General features: G+C 60.7%; 1 protein-coding gene across 1 annotated transcript in view; it reads right to left on the reverse strand.

The window, feature by feature from the left end:
- Positions 1-17,455, reverse strand: part of LOC143170233 (maestro heat-like repeat-containing protein family member 2B) — a 30,886-nt gene extending 13,431 nt beyond the window's left edge. The window contains exons 1-29 of the mRNA XM_076358332.1: positions 17,431-17,455; positions 16,741-16,883; positions 16,296-16,418; positions 15,644-15,809; positions 15,143-15,241; positions 14,434-14,585; positions 13,899-14,042; positions 13,242-13,334; positions 12,815-12,884; positions 12,586-12,699; positions 12,028-12,101; positions 11,438-11,557; positions 10,341-10,448; positions 9,983-10,142; positions 9,554-9,594; positions 9,122-9,263; positions 8,385-8,437; positions 7,855-7,962; positions 7,481-7,600; positions 7,170-7,292; positions 6,179-6,340; positions 5,836-5,958; positions 5,455-5,522; positions 4,973-5,108; positions 4,772-4,867; positions 3,850-3,973; positions 2,772-2,881; positions 507-652; positions 111-258 (exon numbers count right to left, since the gene is read on the reverse strand). Of these exons, the coding sequence (XP_076214447.1) occupies positions 111-258; positions 507-652; positions 2,772-2,881; positions 3,850-3,973; positions 4,772-4,867; positions 4,973-5,108; positions 5,455-5,522; positions 5,836-5,958; positions 6,179-6,340; positions 7,170-7,292; positions 7,481-7,600; positions 7,855-7,962; positions 8,385-8,437; positions 9,122-9,263; positions 9,554-9,594; positions 9,983-10,142; positions 10,341-10,448; positions 11,438-11,557; positions 12,028-12,101; positions 12,586-12,699; positions 12,815-12,884; positions 13,242-13,334; positions 13,899-14,042; positions 14,434-14,585; positions 15,143-15,241; positions 15,644-15,809; positions 16,296-16,418; positions 16,741-16,883; positions 17,431-17,455 (3,291 nt within the window). The remainder of the gene's footprint in view (positions 1-110; positions 259-506; positions 653-2,771; positions 2,882-3,849; positions 3,974-4,771; positions 4,868-4,972; positions 5,109-5,454; positions 5,523-5,835; positions 5,959-6,178; positions 6,341-7,169; positions 7,293-7,480; positions 7,601-7,854; positions 7,963-8,384; positions 8,438-9,121; positions 9,264-9,553; positions 9,595-9,982; positions 10,143-10,340; positions 10,449-11,437; positions 11,558-12,027; positions 12,102-12,585; positions 12,700-12,814; positions 12,885-13,241; positions 13,335-13,898; positions 14,043-14,433; positions 14,586-15,142; positions 15,242-15,643; positions 15,810-16,295; positions 16,419-16,740; positions 16,884-17,430) is intronic.
- Positions 17,456-20,798: the final 3,343 nt, after the last annotated feature.

Raw genomic sequence — 20,798 nt, forward strand, 5'->3', positions numbered from 1 at the left:
CCCTGGCAGTCTCCACGGGCATCCGCAAAGGGCACCTGACTCCCTCGTGCCAGAGTATGAGTTAGAAAGCAGATGCAAAGCTGCAGAAATGTGTCTGCCATTGAACATACCGTCAGAGTCTCCAGAGCAGTCTGACGGTTGGGCCGCTTACAACCCAGGCGGTCGTTTCCTGCTCTGTTCAGTTTCTCCACTAAGCACCTCAGGACCTGAATCCCAAAGATGCTCCTCCCCAGGCTCCTCCACAGCTCCACCGTGTCACTGCAAGGGAACAGACATTCACCCATGAGCCCGTATCCTTGCAGTCCTGCAGCGCCCTCAGACCTTCTCCTTGTCTGCAATGGGGCTTACAACCCCCCACTCACAGCAGAGACACAAGCACGCAGTCTTGCAACACTCAAGACAGTTCAGGCAGAAAAAGGACCTGCTGCTTAACCGGACCCCCCTGGTGCAAGCAAGCTGCAGGGTCTCTCTTTGACTACAGTGGGGGAAGTGGATAGTGCACGTACCTGTCCATGGGCAGACCTTTCTGGAGGAGACTGCTGATCACAGGCTCCCGGTGAAAGCGGGTGAGGAGAAACACCGCATGGAGAGAGAAGGGCCTGTGGGTGCTCTGCTGCATGGAGCTGTAAAGGGTGTTCAGGATTTTTGGCACCTGAATGGAAGAAGAGGAGAAAGAAGGGCTCGGTGCATCCTTTACCCCCTCCTGCGGGGCCCAGACACAGTCATTCAGCACACGAGCAATGCCTGCTCCCTTGACACAGAGTCCAGATCTAGCTCGAAACCTCACCCCCTGCCTGACCCTGGCTCACGTCCGGAGCTGAGCGTGCTCTTGGCAGTTGCACGTCTGTGTGCGCACACACGCACACATGCACGCACTCACACGCAAAGCCTCAGTCACTGCATGTGCCTGGGCCCAACCGTATGAGCAGCTGTGTGCCCTGTGTGCACACAGAGGACACGGACACATTGCACACCCAACACCTGAATAACTCTCCCCATGTGTCTGTAGCAATGCAAGAGCAAAACCACACGCGCTCTTCAAAACCCTGAAGAGGCCTTGCAAGGCCTGTGTAAGAGCACGTGACTCCTTCCCGGGGAAGCCAGTTCTCCAGGGACACTTTTCCTTGCCTCTACCCTCCTTTCCCAAAGCGCCAGCCCCTTCCCCGCACAAAGGACCTTCCCCCAAAGGAAGGGGTGTTTGTTTGAGCCTTTCACAGCTAGAAGCTGTGGCCATGACAAGGACAAATAGGCAGCCAGGTCCCTCATCCTGTGGAAGATCCCAGCTTCTCCCACAGCTGCCTGCCTCTGGCCCGTGGGGCAGACACAACCTGCTCTGCGCCTGGGGAAGCAGCAAGGGGTGACCCCGCAGCCCACGGCTGCGGTGCTCCCGCTGCTTGGAGCGGCCACGGGCTCTGCAGGGACGGCACAGGGACGCCCTGCCCTGGCTGTAAACAGCAGCCACCTAACAGCTGGGTGAGCTTTAGCTCAGCTGGGCACGATCCTGTGAGCTGCAACCCGTGGTTGCCGTCACTGTGAACAACCTCTGTCAGCGGCAGACAGCCACACTGGGGAGTTAGCCTGGGCTGAGTGAGCTGCGCCAGCCCTAGAGCCCTAGAGCCCAAGTGGGGCGCAGCAGAGCGCGAGTGGAGGAGAACAGAGGCCTTGAAAGGGCAGGCACAGCATGAGGCCAGAGGCTCCCAGGCTACAAATGGACAGCAACTGGTCGCTAAGGGAAGAGCACCTCGCGGGCTGGGTAACACCACAGTCGGGGAAAGCAGTAAGAGCAATGAACAAGTATCCAACCTGTGGAAAACCTAGCGTGCCCAGCAAAGCTCCGAGTAGAGGGAATTGGGGACCAGTGAAGAAAGAAATGGGTCCCAGGGCAGGGAGGACTGACAGCGACCCCAGAGGAAGGGGAGGAACGGCAAGGTTGGTGCCTCCCAGTGATAACTGCCTCACTCGTGGGAAGGACCTGGACCAACGGGACACTTTGGACAAGAAGTGCCCATATCCTTGTCACCAGCTGGAGCAGACGCCAGCAGCAGTTGCTAATGCACGACTCAGACCCATCAGTAGCCCCTCAGCTCAGCACACGGGCACCTGTGTGTAGTGCAACAGCCAACAGGAGAAAAGACAAAGTCAAATGGAAAAAAAGTTCTCCTTCACCTCCTGGAGTATTTCCTTTCTGCATTCCACCAGGAAGACGAACACCCACTTCCACACTGCCTTCACACACGTGGGTCTGACACGCAGGAAGCTGTCCAGGAGAGCAGTCAGAAAGTCCGTGGCCTGTGCTGGAGGGATGCATTTGCAAACAGCCTGGAGAGAAGTCGGGAACAGGAGAGACCGCGTCACAGCTCTGCTCCAGCCATTCAGAAAGGAAAGGAAACTTGACAGGACTGTTAGTTTGGCAGTCATGGAGGGGGCAATCACTTGATCCTCCCGCTGTGCATACAGTGCTGTTTACACCTGGTGCAGGTAACTGATTTGGAAGTGTCTCCCCGCCATGTTGTTTGCTTATATACCAAATCTGTATTCTGACAAGAGCGCTCTCTCTCTCTCTCTCTCACACACACACACACACACACACACAGAGTATCTGCTCCAGCATGCCTAAAGGACAGTCTTGTCTCAAAGCCTCCTGCTACTTGCTAACAACAGCCGTCCTGGACAGCTCGCTCTGGAGACAGCAAGAGACTCTGGAGGGGAGCAGGGAGACGTGCAGGAGTCCGGGAGCTGGGCCCCCACGCCATTGTTTTGGGGCCAGTTACCTTTGCTATTGTGGCACAGCTGTCTGCCAGAGTCTTGGTGTCTGGGCTGTTCGGCTCCTCACACAGGCACCTGATCTCATCTGCCTGAGGCACCACCTTCATGGTCTTGGCTGGAACAAACACCAGGAGAAAAGAGGAGTCACGTCTGCAGAAACCCAGAAACCCAGCCTTTGGCCCCAGATACTGAGAGGGGCCAGGAGAACCCAAGTGGCGGCAGTGAAGGCCACAGGGAAACCCAGGGCCCTCCTGAACTCAGTGCAGCAGGATTTCCTGAGCCTGATAAACGGCTGACAAATCCCGGGCTGGAAAGACCCCTCTTCCTCCTTGAACTGTTTGCTGGGGCTTCAGGGTTTCAGCAGCCACTGGCCTCTGCTCCCAGCAGCTGTGTCCCCTATTCCCGCACAGGCCACCATCATCTCTGGGAGGCGGGAAACCTCCCTGTGACTTCCTCAGCACAGGCAGACCCTGCTGCCTGAAGAGGAAAGGGTTCAAACACAACCCTTTGCAGCACGCTCCGGGCCTGCAGCTCAGATCCCTCCTCCCTGCCCAGTTTGCTCTGGGCAGCAAATTGGTTTCCTCTCTTGTGCTCGGCAGGAGACTTCTTCCCTGGCAGGGATGAGTTTGGAGACACTGCCTGGGTAGCTGCCTGTCTCCCCAGGCTCAGGGCAGGGAGCAAGGGGGGAGGCACCCTCTGAAACGTCAGGGACCTCATCCGAGCAAGCTGTCTGACCACCCTCTGTCTTCCCTGGAACGTGGAGGGGGACAGACATGGAGGGGGACAGTCCCCAGCGCTAGTGACAACATCCTGCTCTCAGACAGCAGTGGGGATGGCCCTGACCACCCAACATCACACGTGCCCCAAGGAGGTGGGACTCAGCAACCCTTTCCCAGGGATCCTTCCTGAGATGGCCGGGGAGGCAGAGAGTTAACAGGGTGGGGGCACAAAACCAGCGGAGCACATTGCCTCCCCCTTCCCTCCTGGGGATGGGGCCTGGCCCTGCAGGATCCCGGTGGTGCCAAGCCAGGAAGGGAGGGAGGATCAGGCTGAGCAAGGCTGGGAAGCGCCCGCTCTCCTCACCTTGCATTTGGAGAAGGTAGCCAAGGCAGACCCATGCCCTCTGGCAGGATGCGGCCAGGCAGCCGCTGGTCAGAGTCCCCAGCAGGCCCACCAGAGAGCCAAACTGCTTGCAAGGATGTCCTCGCTGCAGGGGAGAGCGGCAGGAAAAGGGTCGCAGGCAGCCCCAGCACCCACTGGCCCCTACCGCCCGTCCTGCTCCCTGAGCAGCGACCGGGCAGAGGGGCAGGCAGGAGGGCTGCCCCATAATCCCAGGAGCCCTGAAACCCAGCACCTGGCCAGGCAGGGCTCCCTTCCGGGGCCATGAATGGTGGGGAGGGGGCACCGGGGCACACGGGGGGTCCCTACTCACCATGAGCTCAAACCGCTCCTTGCAAGCTCCCAGCACGTGGGCGCAAACCCGCAGGGCTCTCTCCCGCTCCCATTCTTGGGCTGAGGTGAGCCAGCCCTTCAGGACCTGAGGCAGGGTGCATCTCTCTCGCAACAGGCATCTTTCTCTCCCTGAGATCCCTCTCCCTCTCCCTCCTTCTCTGGCCCCTTCCCGGCACAGCCCCCAGCCCCACCGAGCACTGGCACTGCTGCCTCCACCGCCTTGCTCTCTCCAGCTGCCTCTGCCCTGAGCCAGGTGTTGCTTCCCTGCCAGCGTCTCCCCACTCCAGCCTTCCCCCAGGCTGCTCTCGCCCAGCTCAGGGCTGGCTCTTGGCTTTCCCTCTGGCAGGACCCACTTCTCTGCCTGTCCTGAGGCCACAGTGGCCGGGCGCTCCTGTCCCCCAGCTCAGGCCCTGGCCCCAGCCAGACACACAGCCTCAGAGCGAGGAGCCAAAGCCCCACTTTCCCATAGGAAAGGTATCCACCTCCTATCACCCTCTAAGGCCTTGATTCCCTGCCCCTGTGACGCTTTCCCTGTTGCCCCATGGCTACTCACGTGGACCACATCGTCAAAACAGGCAGAGGTGGCCTCTGCCTCCAGAAGGCTTTCTATGAGATGGCCCAGATCTTCCACGCCTCTCCTGTGCAGAAGCTGAAAGGAGGAAAGGAGAGCTGAGGTTCTGCATCACGGGGGCTGCCAGGGCGCACTGACGTGGGATCCTGACCCAGAGGTGGGCAGGCACTGGCCGGTGGGTACCTGCACGTTCACAGCTGCCCTCACTGTCTTCCTTCCCTTGTTCATCCGCTCCTTGGAAGGGTAGGACAAGACACTCTGGCAGCACACTGACAGCAGGTTGCGACTTTCCTCCCTGCTCAGAGGTGGCCTCAGCTTGCTGGCCAGAGGAAAAAGGAAGAGAAAACAGAAAGGGGATTTACTAGCCCTCTCCAGAGTGGCTCAAACCATAGCTGGGTTCCTCCTAATCGAGGGCCCCAAATCCAACATCCCCAGCCCATGCCAGCGAGCACTGCCTTCAGCTCCAGCAATTCCTGCCTCCTCCCAGGCAGCAGGCAACCCCCACACCCAGGTTAAGGAACCCCTGAGGCTCCCTTCCATCGGGAGACACCCGAAATGGGGAACACCCTCCCACTCCACAGCCCCAGCAGCTCCCGGCTCCACGCTCAAGGTCACTGGGGCTGGGACACACTGGGAGCCCCCGGAGCCCGGGGAACAGACCTCACCTCAACTCCTCCAGGGCCTGAAACACTCCATACACCAGGGAGTCCCAGGGCTCCCCCTTTATCCAGTCCTGCAAGTCCCAGAGAGACAAGCGCACAGTTGGCAGTGGGCAGGGGCACGGGACAGCCCTCCCGCCTCCCCCGGGGACAGGCTCCACTGACAGGCCCTGCCCCGTCACCCCCATGGATCCCCAAAGGCACCGCAGGAGGGACCCTGCTCCCCAGCCATAGCCACCCAGCACCAGCGCCCAAGGGCCCCACCAGCTCGGGACACAGCTCCAGGAGCTCGCATGAAGCCGAGAGACCATTGTGCCTCTGGGGAAAGCAGCCTCATGGCACAGCCCAAAACTCCCCCGTGTGACTGCCCCGGCTACAGGCACTCACCAGCAGGGTCCGCGTCGCCTCCTGCTTCAAGGAGAGCTCAAAGCTGCCGCAGTCGCCCACAGCCCGGATGGCGCTGCTGACCTCAGTGATGCTCTGCACCAAGGCAAGCTTGAGCTGCAAGTCCTGAGGCCAAAGAGAGCAAAGCACCCCTTGAACTCTTTGAAGGGCTGAGGCAGGGAAGAGGAGCATGGAACCCGTGGGGGTTTGGGGTCTGGACGTTGAGGACAAACCCTTCCTTGGGGGATCTTTAGAAAGAGACCGTCCATCTCGGTATGCCCCAGCCCTGAGGGGCTGGAGCGAGGGCACCCAGGCATCCCTGCCCCTGCACGCCCCACGCTCCTACCCTCTGTTTGGCTCTGGAGAGCCGCAGGATGTTGCCCATGATTTCTTTATCCACGCAGGTGAGCAGCTGCTCCTTGGGGGCACGCAGCGCAATGCCGCTGTAGGTGCGCATGAGAGCAGCGCAAGTGGCCTGGGCTCTCCCCGTGTTCTGCCGCCGCTGTATCTGTGTCGACAGAGATGCCCCAAGACATCAGCTCCAGGACTCCCGCAGGCTCCTGCGGCAGGCCGCTGCCCTGCACCCTCACCAGCTCCTCGTTCACCTGGGCACCTCCCAGCAGCTCCCCAAGCTACTCCTCAAGCTGCGAGCTCTGGGGCCGGGAGCTGTTCCCATCCCACAGCGTGGGTTCTCGCATGGACTGAGGAGGAGGGTGCAGCCAGCATCACACACACTGCTGGTGGTTTTACCACTGATTTGAGGGGTTGGGGAGCTGTCTGGAAGCTTTCTGTGGAAAGGTATCTGAAATAGCCTGTCACGGTCCTGCTTAGAGACGCGCAGCCTACGCGTGCCAGTGGGCAGATCAGCCCAGTCTGCCCACCGCCCAGGCCAGGCTGCACCGCTCTCTCTGCAGGGCCCTGCCCTGCCCTGAAAGGCTTCCCCGTGGCCCCCAGGTGGGGGGCAGAGCCAGCGAGACCTCACCAGGCTCCTGCTCCCAGCCCTCAGCTTTGGGGAAGGGGCAGAGTGTCGCACCATGCCCACCCCCTTCTTGCCAGCTCCTGCTGAAGTTAAGTCACGGGCAACGTGGCTGCATGCAAGCAACTGCTGCAGCTGCCCCAGCCGGCCGGCTCTGATCCACGAGGTGTCAAACTCCGTCCTTTCCAATGACACCTCAGGGGCCCCAATGCCAGGACATCCCCTCTGAAACACAGGTCTCAGGGAGCTCTTACAAGAGGGCTTATCTAAACACAGCTGCCACGGTTTGGCTGCTGCAGGTGTAGAAGTGGAAATAAGGCCAAAAAAGGAAAGCCAAACAGCAAAACCCTGGATCCTTTACCTTCCAGCCCATGGAAGTCTGATAAAACCAGTCTCTAGTGAAAGCGGCGGTGAACATCGTCACTGTGTCCAAGACCAGGTGGAAGTGGCTCTTGGCAGCGTGGGACACAACAAAAATCATTCCCTGCAACCACAGAGAAACAGGGAGTCGGCTCCAGCCCAGGCACTCAGCTGCGGCCAGTGACAACGGCCAGGCAGGACGTTGCAGCAAGGGGGGAATGGCAGCAACGGGGAAATCAAGGAGGTCTGGAGCAGCCCTCCCTCTCCCCCAGGAACAGGCAGGGGATGCTCAGGACATGAGCATCACCTCACCTGGGCCTCAGACAGCTCCACAGGGTTTGTCTCCTGAAGGAACCTCAGCACCTGCTCTTGGACGTGTCTGAGGTCCTGACAAGCTGCCAGTGCTGTCCCAAGAGCCTTGTACAGGAAAAGCTGAAAGAGAAGAGGCCGAGCCCGAGATGCGGTCACGGCTCGACCTGTCAGGAGAGGGCTGGCCCCAGGTGGACCCGACCGCCCCTGGGAGCAGGCGAGGCCAGCCGTGGTGCCAGGCTGTAGCCAGCCACTGGAGCAGCCCAGGAGGAAGTGCCTTTGGGGGTGAAGGAAGGGGAAGCAGTGAAAACCGCCTGCATGGGCAGAGCACCGGCACCAGCCCCAGCCCCAGCCCCAGCACGGGGCAGGAGACACACCTTCTCCCAGGAACCAGGGGCAGAGCTGCCCAGCTGCTGGCTCAGCTCCTGGCTCAGGCCCACGGTCCAAGCCTTGTCCTCGATGGGCTCCAGTGATGCTTGTAGGAACTGTGGGGAACAGGAGAGGAAGCCGAGTGTTCCCCTGCCCTTGGCCAGGACCCTTTCCACACTCACATGTCCCGGGACACTGCTGGGGGAGAGCTGCCGGGAACGGCAGTCTCTTCCCCTGCCCCACCCAACCCTCTTTTCTCCAGCCTCCCTCTTCTCCTAACACCTCAGGCGAGACCCCCTGGCACGCCAGATGTGGAGGAGGAGGCAGTGCTAAGGCGTGTGCCACAGCGTTAGAGGGCATTAGCCATCAGCCGTGGCACATGTGCAGAGAGCAGCTCCTCTGAGCAGGCAGGCACCTACTGTGGGGGGAGGTGCAGGGTGCTCAGGAGGTGCCCCCACCTCCTGGTGCCTACACAGGCAGCCCCAAGCTTCCTCCCACAATTTTGTTTGCTCCCTCTTCTCCCCCAAGCATGCGATACCTTAAGCAGACGGTGCTCCCACTCTGCAGAGTCCAGGGAGATCTCGGTTTTTCCTAGAAAGCAAGAGGAAGCAAAAGCCCTTGCTGCTATTTAAGCTCACACCAAAGAAGAGCCCAGTGGTCTCCTCTGCGGTCAGACCTCCCAAAAGTCCCAGGCCATCAGGCTAGAAAGGCCCTAGAAGCACCTGCGCCAAAGCCCTTGTGAGGCCAAAGACACAGGAGGGAGCCCAGGGGCGTTTGTCAGAGCCACTGCATTCAAGTTGGGGAAGGACGCACTGACCGCAGCTGATCCCCACTGCTTGACTGCAGCTCCCAGAACAACGCCGACCACTGAGTGCCAGCATGCACCGGCAACACACATTTTCTCCTGAATGACCCACCACTTTCTGCCCATTTGCAGCCCTCCTCCCAGGCTATTGCCAAGGACAGATGCTGCAAACCTGGCCTGGCCTGGGGACTCGGCCCTCCAAAGCCAGGGGCTGCACCTCCTCCAGGAGCACCAGTCCTGTCCCTGCCCCAGACACCATCCCAGCCAGGACATGGGGGTGCCACCAAGACCTGCCCTCCTAGGGGACATCAACGGCTGCCCCCAGCCTCAGTGCTGGCTCCCTGGGAGGGGAAAGGCAGCAGAGCAAGTGCTGGGGAGCTGGGGACAATTCCCCTCCGTCACACTGGAAAGCTGCATTGCCCTGCCCCTTCTCTGTCCCCATAGCCTCTCCCTCCCCTCCCGCGCTTTACCTTCCAAGTACTGCAGCAGGAGGGGGATCTCGGTCGCCCACGCCGCCCCCAAGGCTCTGTGGATCCTGCCGTGGAGGGCCTGCAGCAGCTGCAATGCAGTGACTGCACGTTCGCCGCTCTTGTGAGGAGCTGCCGCCACCACCTAGGCGAGAGCAGGAGAGAAGGGTCACTCCTGCCGCCAGAGCTGCAGCTTCTCCCGGGAGGGAGCTTGGGAGCTCGGCGCCACTCCGGCCAGCAGCGGGCATCCAATGGCTTCACCCAGGGTGCTGCTGGCCCCGAGAAAGGAGTGGGATCCCCGACGGGCCCAGGAAGGTTCAGGCGCACTGCCTTCTCCTTGCGGGCTCCTGGCACTGGCCTCAAAAGCACCTCTGCCCCAGGCTCTCCCACCACCCCTGGCCAGAAAAGCTCTCTCCTCAGAGCCCCGTTACTCACCAGCAGTCGAGCCAGCAGGGCCTGGGGAGTCGGCAGCTGGGCTGCGGGGAAGAAGAAAGGCTGGGTGACCGACGAGCCCCTGCCATGCCCTGCCCCTCGCACCTCCCTTGCCCCCGCAGAGGGCTGAGGGCTGAGAGCAGCTGCGCTGCCACAGCGCTGGCCTCGGGGGGGACTCCCAAAGGCTGCCCAGCATGAGATGAAGTCAGCTCCAGCATGGCCAGGAACGAGCCCCGGCTCACCAGGAGCACGCTGCGAGCAGGAGAGCCAGGCCTCTGCGCCAGGCGAGAGGCAATGCAGGGAAGAGTCCCTCGTGCCCAGCAGCAGAGCCTTTGGTTCTCCCGGGCTCCTGCTCAGGGCTGGCAGGGCACGTGTAAACACAGACTGGCCCGGCACCCAGCCAAACCCAGCAGCACTCACTGGGGCTCCTACCTTGCTCCTGGGAGTCCACGGCATCAGGCTCCTCCTCTTCTTCTTCGCATCCTGCTCTCTCCCGTCTCTCAGCCAGGGCTTGGAGACAGCGGGAGAGCGGGATCAGCATGCCGCTGTACTGGGCTGGCACCACATACTGCAGCAGCCTCGGCCACAGGAGCTGCAGAGAAGAACCAGGCAATTCGCCACACTGGCACTTCCACTCAGCTCGAAGACAAAAAGGATGGTCTGCGTTTCCCTGAGCCTTGTGTGCTGATTCAGCGCACGTGAGGGGAGAGGTTCAGGGCATGAGGAAGCGCAACGAAAAATGCCCTGAAGGCAAGAAGTGACCACAGCAGCAGGGCAGAGGGCAACTTACTTTGGCCATCCCTCTCAGAGAGACATCCAGCGAGCCCAGAATGTCCACGCACAGGGCTTGAAGAGCTCCTTCCTCCGGGGTTTCCCAGGCAAAAAGGCCTCCTGCCACCTGTAAGACAGAGTTGGCAAAACCCCCGTTACTCTCAGCTCCCAACCGACGAGGCTCAGGCACGGTCCCACCAGTGCTGCTGCGCCAACCTGCCGGGAGCAGAGGACAAGGACAGCCGGACCCAGCTCGGGGACCAGTTCCCGGACCCTGGGAAGGACTGGCAAGCCTGGGAGCAGAGAGAGACGCTGCTTGTCTGCACAGTCCCCCAGGGCCCAAATGCTGCTGTTGTGCCACCAAAACAGGTGAGGAACGTGCCCTTCAGCAGGGCGTGCTCGGCGCCAGCCCTGGCAGCGGCACGCCCAGCCCAACGGATGTGGAGGAGAACGCAGAAGCCCTTTCCTTCGCCCTGCTCCCAAAGCAGAGCCTCCCCGAGCCCCGGAGCAAAGCGACGCACACAGATCCCCTGGCTGGAAGGAAGCTCCAGCCAGAGGGAAGATCCTCGGCAAGTCAGCAGGAGGCTCGGCCATCCCCAGCCTTCATCTCCTGGGCGCCCAGCTGGAAACACTCACCAAAGGGACCGCCAAATGGCCTGTCCCCTTGCCAGAAGGGACACGGGTCCCCAGACTGCTATCGGATGGGCAGGGCGTGCTTTGGAGGGCCAGAGCATGAGAACACCACAGAAAGCTCCTCTAGCCAGGCCCACCTGTCTGCATTGGCTGGAGGATGTCCTGTCCCTACAAGGCCCCTCCCTTTGCAAGACGGCTTTGCTGCAGGTGCCTGTGGACACAGCTCAGCCCGTCGGGCATGCAGGCAGCCCCGCAGTCCTGGGTGGCACGCCCAGGTGCAAACCCACGTCATCCACTGACATCTCCACCAACATCAGCACAGACACCCACGAGGAGGAATGGCCGTTTGGAGGCCGCTCCGATGGCAGTGCCGGTGCTGATGGCCCTGCAGCATGGAGCTCTCCATGGTCAAGGATGCCTGCAGGAGCTCTCAGCACAGTCCAGGCACCCGCTGAAGCCCCGGGTGTCCCACTCTGCCCTTACCAGTCTGCCTGAGGTCCGGCTGAACTCGTTGAAGATGTGCCCCACCACATCCCATGCCCAGCAGCTCTGGGAGCCGGAGCTGAGCAGCTCCCTGATGAACTCCAGAACTGCCCTCCGCACCTGCCAGGGGGAGAGTGTGGTTACGACCCTCCTGTTCAAAACCCAAAGGGAAGCTGCCTTCGCTTGGGGGCAGCCTTTGTAGCTCGCGGAGGGATGACAAGGGCACGGCAGAAGCTTTTGCTCCTGGGTTCAGGAATGGGCTTTAGCACCAGGCTGGACGTGCATCTGCCCTGCAGAGCACAATGACCTCCCCACTCTGCTCTGCCAGCTCTCCCCGGTGAGGAGCCATCACCCACCACCTGGGCAACGTGCCGGCGCTTCCCCAGGCACCCCAGCCCTGCCCACGCCAGCAGCAGCGGCACCTCTTGCCATCAGCTCTCTGGGGAGCACGAGGAAGTGGGGAAAGGGAATGGTCATCTAGGTCAGACCCCAAACCGCTGCTTCCTGCTATGGCCTTGCCAGGCTCTGCCCCGAGGGAAAGGGTTTCTCTGCCTGCCCTGGCAGCACCGCCCCTTCCCAAACCAGCTCACCGGGGCACTGGGGTCGTTGCACACCGACCGCACGGCCTCCACCACCTGGGGCAGCTTCTCTCTTGTTGCAGGTGCTGGAAGAGATACAGAGAGTGTGCATTGAGGCAGAGCCCCGATGGCAGAAGGGATCCCTTGAAGCTTCCAAGCTTTTCATACACCAGTGGGACAGAAAAGCGGGGCCTGACTGACTTCACAGGAGGCAGCGGCACACCCAGAGCAACTCTGTTTCTAGAGGCACAGCAATTTTATAGGGACTGAAAGCTATGGTAACAGAGAGCATGAGAGAAATGGCATGGGTACAAGCAGCTCCTGCGCGTGCCAGCCCGCCCGCTCGCCCATCAGCCCACCCGTGTTACTGAGCTTGGAGCATCGTCCTTGGTGTGCCACCATTTCTAACTGCCGGGGGAGAGCTCGAGCCCTGTCACAGGGCGTCAGCTCAGCTGGGGGACCTGCTCTTTGCAGCTCCTTTTGGGTGCAGGTGTACCACTTTCAGCCCGTTTCTGCTCTCAGCCCAGTAGCCCCAACCCCTGCCTCGTGTCTCTGGCCCATGGCACTGACCGTCAGAGTGGGCCAGCGCTCCCAGCAGGCCCAGGGCTGCCACACGGCCGGCCTCGCTCCCACCACTCAGCTGGGAGTGCAGAAACATGACTGTCTCCTCAGGGCACATGTGGGCTGCAGGGAAGAAATCGCGTTCTGCATTAGCAGGCAGCTGCCGCCGACCGCCGAGGTCTCTCTGGGAGAGAGCTGCCATGGCACGGCGGGGCATCGCCCAGTCTCCTCTCCTTACCCTGCAGAATGATGCAGCGGGACAGCACTGCCTTATGGGCCGGGCCAGGCTCTTTGGTCACCTCAGAGAGCTGTGGGAACAAGGTCCGTTTTAAAGAAACTAGCGTCAGCGTTGAGGGGGACTGAAAAGAGACGGTGCTCTCTGCCCTCCTCTCCCAGAGTCCTCCTGTGACTTGGCTGAGAGGGAAATCGCTGTGGGAACCGGGCTGCCCCTTGGACCCGTTCCAAACCGCCAGGATCAGGCCTCCTGCAGCCTTAAGGCACCTACGTGGCACCCACGTGGCACCCAGCTCACAAATCCTGGCGGAGGGATGCCCTGCCCTGCCCTGTCCTGCCTTTCCCTTCCCTGCCAGCTGGCAGGTCTTTCCCCTCCACGGCAATCAGGTGTGCAGGCCCCAGGCCGGTGGCAGGGCGCAGGCTCCCCTTACCTGGCGGTGCACAGCCGTGCTGATGGCAACAGCCATGCCCTGTGGGATTGGGGTCTGAACTCCCTCCAGCGTCTCCAGGACATAGATGAGGCTCTACAAGAGAACGGGGGAGGAAGAGGAGGCTAAAGCCACCAAAAGTCACTTGGGAAGGGAGAAACGCAGCACATGTGGGATAAGGGGAGTCCCTAACACCACCTCCCAGGGAAAAGCCCAAACCCTCCTGCATGGGGCTTCTTGTTTGCCCTCCCCTCAGAGCAGCATCGGGAGGGTCTCTTTCCTCTGAAGAGAGCCCGGTGTTGACAACTCAGTTTCCCACCACTTCCCACTCGTCAGACCTTGCCCCTCACTGGATGGGACGGGACGTGGCCCTGGGCATTAGGGCAAAGCTCTTCCCGCACACAGAGCTCCAGGGAGGTGCCAATGCCTCCCTTCCTGAGAAGATGAGCCTCGGGGACTCTTGGCTCCCTCCTGCCCGCCCCCCCGGCATTGCTCTTTTCTTGCCCAAAGAGCCCAGGAAGCCTCAGGCCTCCTCTGCTCTCCCTGTTCCTTCTCTAAGGGCTGCCCAGCTCCCCCTGGCACCCCACAGCTCCCCAGTGCCTTGTGCCACTCGCTCAGGCCCACCCCAGCAGCCATGCCGGGCCCGACGCGACTTCTCACCTTGGTGACCCGAGAGGTGTCTCGGACCTCCTGATATTGGTGCAGGAGCCAGAGGAGCTGCTCCCAGGCATGCTCTCGGTGCTGCTCCTCATGCAGAAGGACCCCCATCATGGCAGCCACCGCCCCGAGGACAGCCTGCTTGTCCTGGACAGGGAAGGGAGAGGCTCTGCTTGGAGGGCTGAAGGTCTGCCTAGCGCTCAGCATCCCCTGGACACCAGTCTGCCCTTCCCACTGGGAGGGGTTTCCCTTTCCCTTCTGCCCTGCAGGAGAAGGGCTCGCTCCAGAGGAGAGAGAGCATTTCCCCATGCTGGTACCCCAGCCCTCCCTGCAGAAAGGCCCCAGGACTTGGCTGCTTCCCTCCAGGGAGCCTCCAGCCCCAGGCAATGTGCTGGCAGGCTCCCGGCTTGGGGTGCTTTCTCACCCAGATCGCTTCCCTTCCCTGCCCGCCTCTGCTCGCACCCCACCGGGCACAGACGGACCCACTGACGTGGACATCCCTGCTGCGGCCCCAGGCGTGGAAAGCAGCACTTCTCACCTCTTCCTCCTCGCAGCCCAGCCAATTTACCACCGCGTAACGGAAGACCGGGTAAATGTCTTCACAGAGCTGCGCTTTCCCGTTGCGAGGGAAGGGACATTGCTCCCGGTTGCAGAAGTAGGTATTGACCCCTTTTGACCATTGCTCCAGAACTGCACCAGGAGAAAGGACAAGGGAGCACCTGAGAGTCTGCAGCAAGGAAGGTTCCTTGCACCCTCGCCCAAGCCTGCTTTAAGGGCAGTCCCAGGCTCGGCAGGGCTCAGCCTAGGACCAGAGCTGGATCCAAGGACAAGCCGTGCTCTTGAGGTATCTGGATTCAATCACCCCACTGTTTCTCTCCTTCTCCCCGTCGCACCTTTTCCTCCTCAATGCCCTGTTCCCCTCCAGCATTTTCCACTGCAGCCGCTGCCCTTCCCTTCCCACATACTCGCCCTTTCAGTGCAGGGGCTTTAAACCCCAGAGGAAAGCAGGGGAACAGAAGCCATGGGAAGGGACCCTGGAGTTCCTCCACGCAGCACTGCCACGTCCTGCACACAGGAACCTCCCAGGCTTCCCCCGCTCCTTCTGCACACTCACAGCACTTTGGGATCACCAAGGCCTGACCTCGCTGCGGGCTGACACCCACCACGTTCCCTCTGAGATCACACGGAGGCATCAAAGGCCACCCCAGCCCCTGCCCCTGGGCCCTGGCCAGGGAGCTGACACTCACCACTGCAGATGGCACGCAGGATCCGGCCACTCCCCACCCGGCTCAGCATGGTGCGCAGGGCGAGCAGTGTCATTCCCACAAAGGGGATGCACCACAGAGCTGCAGAGAAGACAGGGACAGAGGGACCGAGAGGGTCAGTGAGAGACACGGGAGGCTGGGGTCGATTGCTGGCAAGGCTGGGGCTGCTGGGCTACGCGGGACAAGCCAGAGGGTGTGTGGAGGGCTGCCTTCCCCAAGGAGGACACAGGAAAGCCCTTTGGGGAAATGGGGAGGACAGCGGGGGGCAAGAGACCCCACGGGTTTGCCTCCAATGTGCTCCTACCCTCCAGGAACCGGGACTGGGCTGGTAAGGCAGAGCTGCCAGCCGGCCCTGGCACGGAGCAAGGAGGCACGGCAACTTCATAGCCCCCAGTTCAACACAAAACATTTAGGAAGGGGGAGGATCCCTTCTCCCCGTTATCACAGACCCCTCCCCAAACCAGGATGCCGAGAGTGCCATACCGTAGCTGCAGGCCATTTTGCCCAAGGTGAGGAGCACAGTCTCATCAGGGACCTTCCCCATGACCTTCAGGTGGCTCTGGAGCTCGGACATGACAAAGTGGAAGTGGGAGCGGGCCAGAGCCACCAGGACATCGCTAGCGGCCGTCTTCACATCATCTGTCACACCCTGAAAAAGCGCCACAGGTTAAACACTCCCAAGAAAAAGGCTGAGGCACTCGGACAGGCTGAATGACCCTGTCTCCCCTGCAAGACGCCTCAGGGCAGCTGTGCTCGGGCCGGGTGTCTGCCGCCTCAGCGCAGCCCTGTGCTACTGCCTCCTCTCCCTCTCTGCGGAGATGCCAGGAGACCCCCCCGGGGCCTCTCCGTGGAACTCGTGGGTTCCCATGGCGCTCCCTCAAGGCAGGAGAAATAACCTTGAGCTTGAACTCAGCTCTCGCTCATTTAGAAACAACCCCGAGTCCACCTCTCTGCACAGCTTTCTGTGTCCCCTCTTCAAATTCTCTGTAATGCCCCCATTAGTCCCCAGAGCTTCTCCCTTAGGACCACCGCTGGGTCTGAATGACCGAGGAACATCTCTGCGCTGCTCTGTATTTCCCCAAAAAACAGGGGCATAGGCAGGCCGCTTTGGTGCCTTGAAAGAGAACAAGCTCACCTGGGCTGCTCGCATGTCACTGGACACCTCTGCTATCAGGCGGTTCACGACACCGCTCGTCAAACAGCCATCGTCTCCCTGCAAGACGCTCTCCAGCTCTCGGTATGTCTCCACTCGGTCACCCTGGGGACAGACCACAAAGGGGAGTGACGAGACTTGCTTTGCCCTCGTTCCCAGGGAGACCGGCTGCCCCCCAGATCATCTGTGTGCCTTGGGCATGAGGCACGAGCTGCAGGCATCGGTCAGGACAGCCACGGGGAACGGCAAGATCTTCCGTGGCACCTCTGACACTAGCAGAGAGCCAGACAGGGAGATCGGCTCCACCAGGGTAAAAGGCCTTGCAGGAGCCTAGAAAATCATTCCTGAGGATGGGGGATGGCGGAGGTCAGAGGGAGAGTGCCAGGCGAGGAAGGGGAAAGGGAGCCCTCACCCCCCACCGCCTCACCTCATGGTCTTGCAGCTGCTTTAGCAGAGAAGTCCCGACAGCCGCAAAGGTAGTGACGGCTGCAGGGACAGCCGTCCCCTTTGCCCTGCCTTCATCCTCAGGATGCGCAGGTCTGGACTGGGAACGCACGCATCGGCAGAGAGCTGGAAGAAAAGGAAGAAACGCTTTTGCTGGCTGCAGGGCTTCGAACCAGGGAGGGGTGAGGATCTTCCCAGCCTCCCCCAGCACGAACAGCCCGTGCTGGGCTGTACTGGCAAGAGGGCAGTCAGTGGGATGAGGGGAGGGACTCTGCCCGACGCTGTGGCACTGGGAAGACCACACCGGGGGGACTGGGCCCATTCCGGGCTCCCCAGTGCCAGAACAGCAGCGACGCACCGGAGTGAGTCCAGCGCGGGGGCCCCGAGCTGGGCAGGGGATGGAATGGGGCCCTGCAAGGAGAGGCCGGGAGGGCTGGGGCTGAGCAGCCAACAAGAGCCATCCGGGCCAGGTTGTCTCTGAGCAGTCTCCAGCTGCCCCACGGAGGGCAGGGAGAGGATGGAGCCAGAGCCCTCTCAGAGGTGCCTGGCAGCAGGATAAGAGGTGACGGGGACGCAGTCCCCAGCACCCAGCTGGGACAGGGACACAGCCCCCAGCTGGGACGGGCACTGCCTCCGGCAGGCATCAGCCCCCAACCTCCCACCAGCCCCTCACCTCTGAGCGCTCTCATCTTCCTCATGGCAGCAGGATCCCCCGGATAGACACACTGCTCCCTCCGGGTGCTCCTCCCGCAAACGCCATGAGAAACTGGGGCAGCACCAGCCCCAGGGGGAAAATATAGAGCCCAGCCACTGTGACCCCCCTGCGGGGCACGGCGCCTCACAGAGGGCTGCTGTGACATGGGGACACATGCTGGGGACACACCCTGGGGCGCAGACCGGACACGGCAGCACCCTGGGGACACCCACAGCCCAGAAATGCAGGATTTCCCCATTCTCCATCACTTGAACTCGCTCATGGTCCTCAAACAGTTGTAGCAATGACTTTCTCCCGACAGCCCTTCCCAGCCCCATCCCTCATCCATGTCCCACTCCAGGGACCCGAGGGCAATGTGGTGTCAAGAGGACTGACCTGGCCTTTTCCCTCTGCATTGTCTCTCCCTGGTTTTCTCCAAAGAGGAGGCTCCTGCTTGTGTCTCTGTGTGCCCTCCCCTACGTCTCCTCCAAGAACATTGGCTCCCATTCTCCAGCCAGGACCGAACTGGGCAGAAACTGGAGACCTCCAACCCATCAGACCCAACTGCGTCACGACAAGAGGTGACGCAGGAAGGAGAGAGACGCAGGCCGGAGCTGCAGGAAAACCCAGCCAGCTCTCTTGACTGCACAGGTGGGACATGCTACATACACTGGCCACCAGAGCAATTTATGTCACCACTTACAGCTGCACGGCGTCACTCAGCCACCTGGAAAGCCCCGCCAGCACCCGGGGCCTGACAGGATCAGGCCACAAGCCTCTAGTAAACACGCATGGCAAAGTTACTCCCCGTTTTCCTCTTTTCAGCCAAGAACATCAGCATTGATGAGGGGGGTGTCCAGAGCAGCCTAGCCAGGCCCTCGGGGCACAGCTGCTCCTGGCCCACCCCGGCCTGCGGGCCTGGCTCCGGCCTTCTCAGAAGAAGGCCCCGGCCTTCGCCCTGAAGCCTCACAGCAGGAACCGGCGGCGGGTGCCAAGCCCAGCCCTGCTGCAGCCCGGCCCGGTCCGGCGCCCTCCTGCTCTCTCCCTCAGTGCCAGCACGGGGCCTAGCCACTGGCTGCCGGGGCCTGGGGCTGCGGCCGGCAGCCCCTGCCGAGGTGTCGGAGCCCCCAGGTGCAAGAGCGGGCCCCGGCCCTCGGCCTGCAGAGAAGTGGCCTGTGGAGAGGGTCCGGGTCGGGCCTGCTGGGGCCGGCGCCCTCCCCTGCCCCAGCCCTGCTTTCAGGGGCACAGCGTGATGTCGTGTGGTTATGTGGGGGTGGGCCAGGAGCAGTGAGGGGCTTCTGCAAGTATGTTCACAAGTGCTCGGTTACTGTGTTGCTCATCTTCCGTACTGCCCCTTCTGCCCAAGCCTGTGAGAGGGTCCCAGGTGCAGCGGATCAGCCTGGGGCTGCGTCAGGTGGGGCCGAGACCTTGGGTGTCCCAAACAGGTATCCCCCCTCGGGGCAAGGCGTTTTGGTGCCAGGACTCTGCAAAGGGAGTACAGACTCTGGTTTGGAAAGGGGAGAGCCAGCCATGAGAGGGATCCCTTTCTCTTCAGCCAGGTCCCACACAAAAAGCCAATTCGGGGTGCCCAGCAAGCCCCCCTCGGGTGTCAGGGAGCTCCAGCCCAACGCCAGTCTCCAAAACCTGCTTCTGTCTCATGAGGGGTGTCAGAGAAATCCCCTCTTTCCCCCAGGGCTGCCCTCAGTGGAGGGATGGGCCCTGCAGCCGGGGGAAGCACCTTCCCTTTTTGGAGGCAGTTACCAGGGGAGCTGCCTCTGCTGCTCTTGCTGCCACCTGTTGGTCTCGGTGACGTGCTTGAGTATGTCCCGCCGTGCTTGATGCGGCTCCAGCCTTTCTAGGACCCAGACCGCTCATGGAGAAAGGTGGCTGCAACAGCAGGGAAAAGTCATCCCTCGACCTCTGCCGGAGACCCCTTCTGCCTCCCCTCTCGTCCAGCCTCTGCACCCACACGGTCCCCCGTCCACCCACACTTTCACCCTGTGGTGAGTCTTCGGCCTTGGCTGTGGGGTAACCCAGGTCATGCGCGTGTTAGGAGACATTAGGTACAGTTGCTTACTGTCTTATTGCATGAACAACGAATGTAGATGAACAGCAGAAAAGCCTTTGGAGACAAGCACTTCTTCAGATCTCTTATAAAGCTGTAAACTTCAAAAGCTACATACATATTGGGAAGAGTTGAAGACACCATTTAAAGGGAATATGTGAAGGAGAAAAAACGGTCTGTAAAGACTTACGCCTCCTATGCTTTCTGCTGGCTGATGTATGGTGTGCACCCCTACATCGCTGCATCAGTGACGACACCGTGACTCTGTGGTGCAACTGGGGAAGACCAGTCCCTGGTGACCGCAGACACTTTTCATATGCAGGATTATTACTGTGTCTGTACATGGTCTGGTTGTGTGAGGAGGGAAAGAAATGCCAGTTCAGTGTGGTACGGCAAGGGAGGGAGGGGAAAGGAAAGAGGATCAGGGCAGGTTGCTCACGTGGGGATGAGGCAGTGGTTTGTTTGGGGGCTTAAAGATCTCTTCTGAGATGGAGATGGGGCTGTGTGTGTTTGGGATTGAGCTGAGGGATTCCTGTGAGTAAGGGGTCAACTGGTAACAAGGTGAAGTATCGGCATTCAGTCTGGTGCTTTCCTGCATAAACAACCTTTTCTACTGTCTTTTGAAGGTACACAACGCAGACAAGACTCCATCTGATGCCTGAAGGCTTTTATACACAAGGAGGTAAGAGGCTTGTCCGGTGTCCGGAGACGACCTCACACAGCCACAGCTCCGGCCGCATGGTGTCTGCCCGGATATCTCAGGACAGTTGCTGGAACGGGGAGGGAAACTGCTGGTGGAAGATTCCTGCTCTTTAGTAAATCCTTGTTATCGCCACATGGCTTGTTTTGCTTTTTCCCCCTACTGTACATTTCCCGGTACCGTCACCATCATATACTTTTTCCGGGACTTACAAAATACTTTCCATCTATTTGTCCAGGTCTGTGAGACTTCAGCTGCTCCGCCCTCTTCTGTGGCTTGCTCTGCTCCTCTCTGATTATGCCTCTTAACTTATCTAGGAGGGCTTGCTGCACTTCAGCATTTTTTCCTTTTTGTCTTGCTCTGCATCTGAGGGGGGGGGGTGGTATTTTTATTAATTTACACTCCTGTGCAGTGGACACCTGGTTTGCCTTCCCTGTGAACGAGCTGGGGCACTTCCTTGTCCCTGTGTGTGCTCTTCCTGGCTCTCCTTGGGTAAACAGAGAGTCTCTCTTTCCTCCCAAGTCCACAGGTTCCTTTTGTGGCTCCTGGGGTCTTAATTTTTGTCGAAAGCCTTTCTCTTGC

This window comes from Aptenodytes patagonicus, chromosome 22 (assembly GCF_965638725.1).
Source record: "Aptenodytes patagonicus chromosome 22, bAptPat1.pri.cur, whole genome shotgun sequence".
Classification (NCBI taxonomy): Eukaryota; Metazoa; Chordata; class Aves; order Sphenisciformes; family Spheniscidae; genus Aptenodytes; species Aptenodytes patagonicus.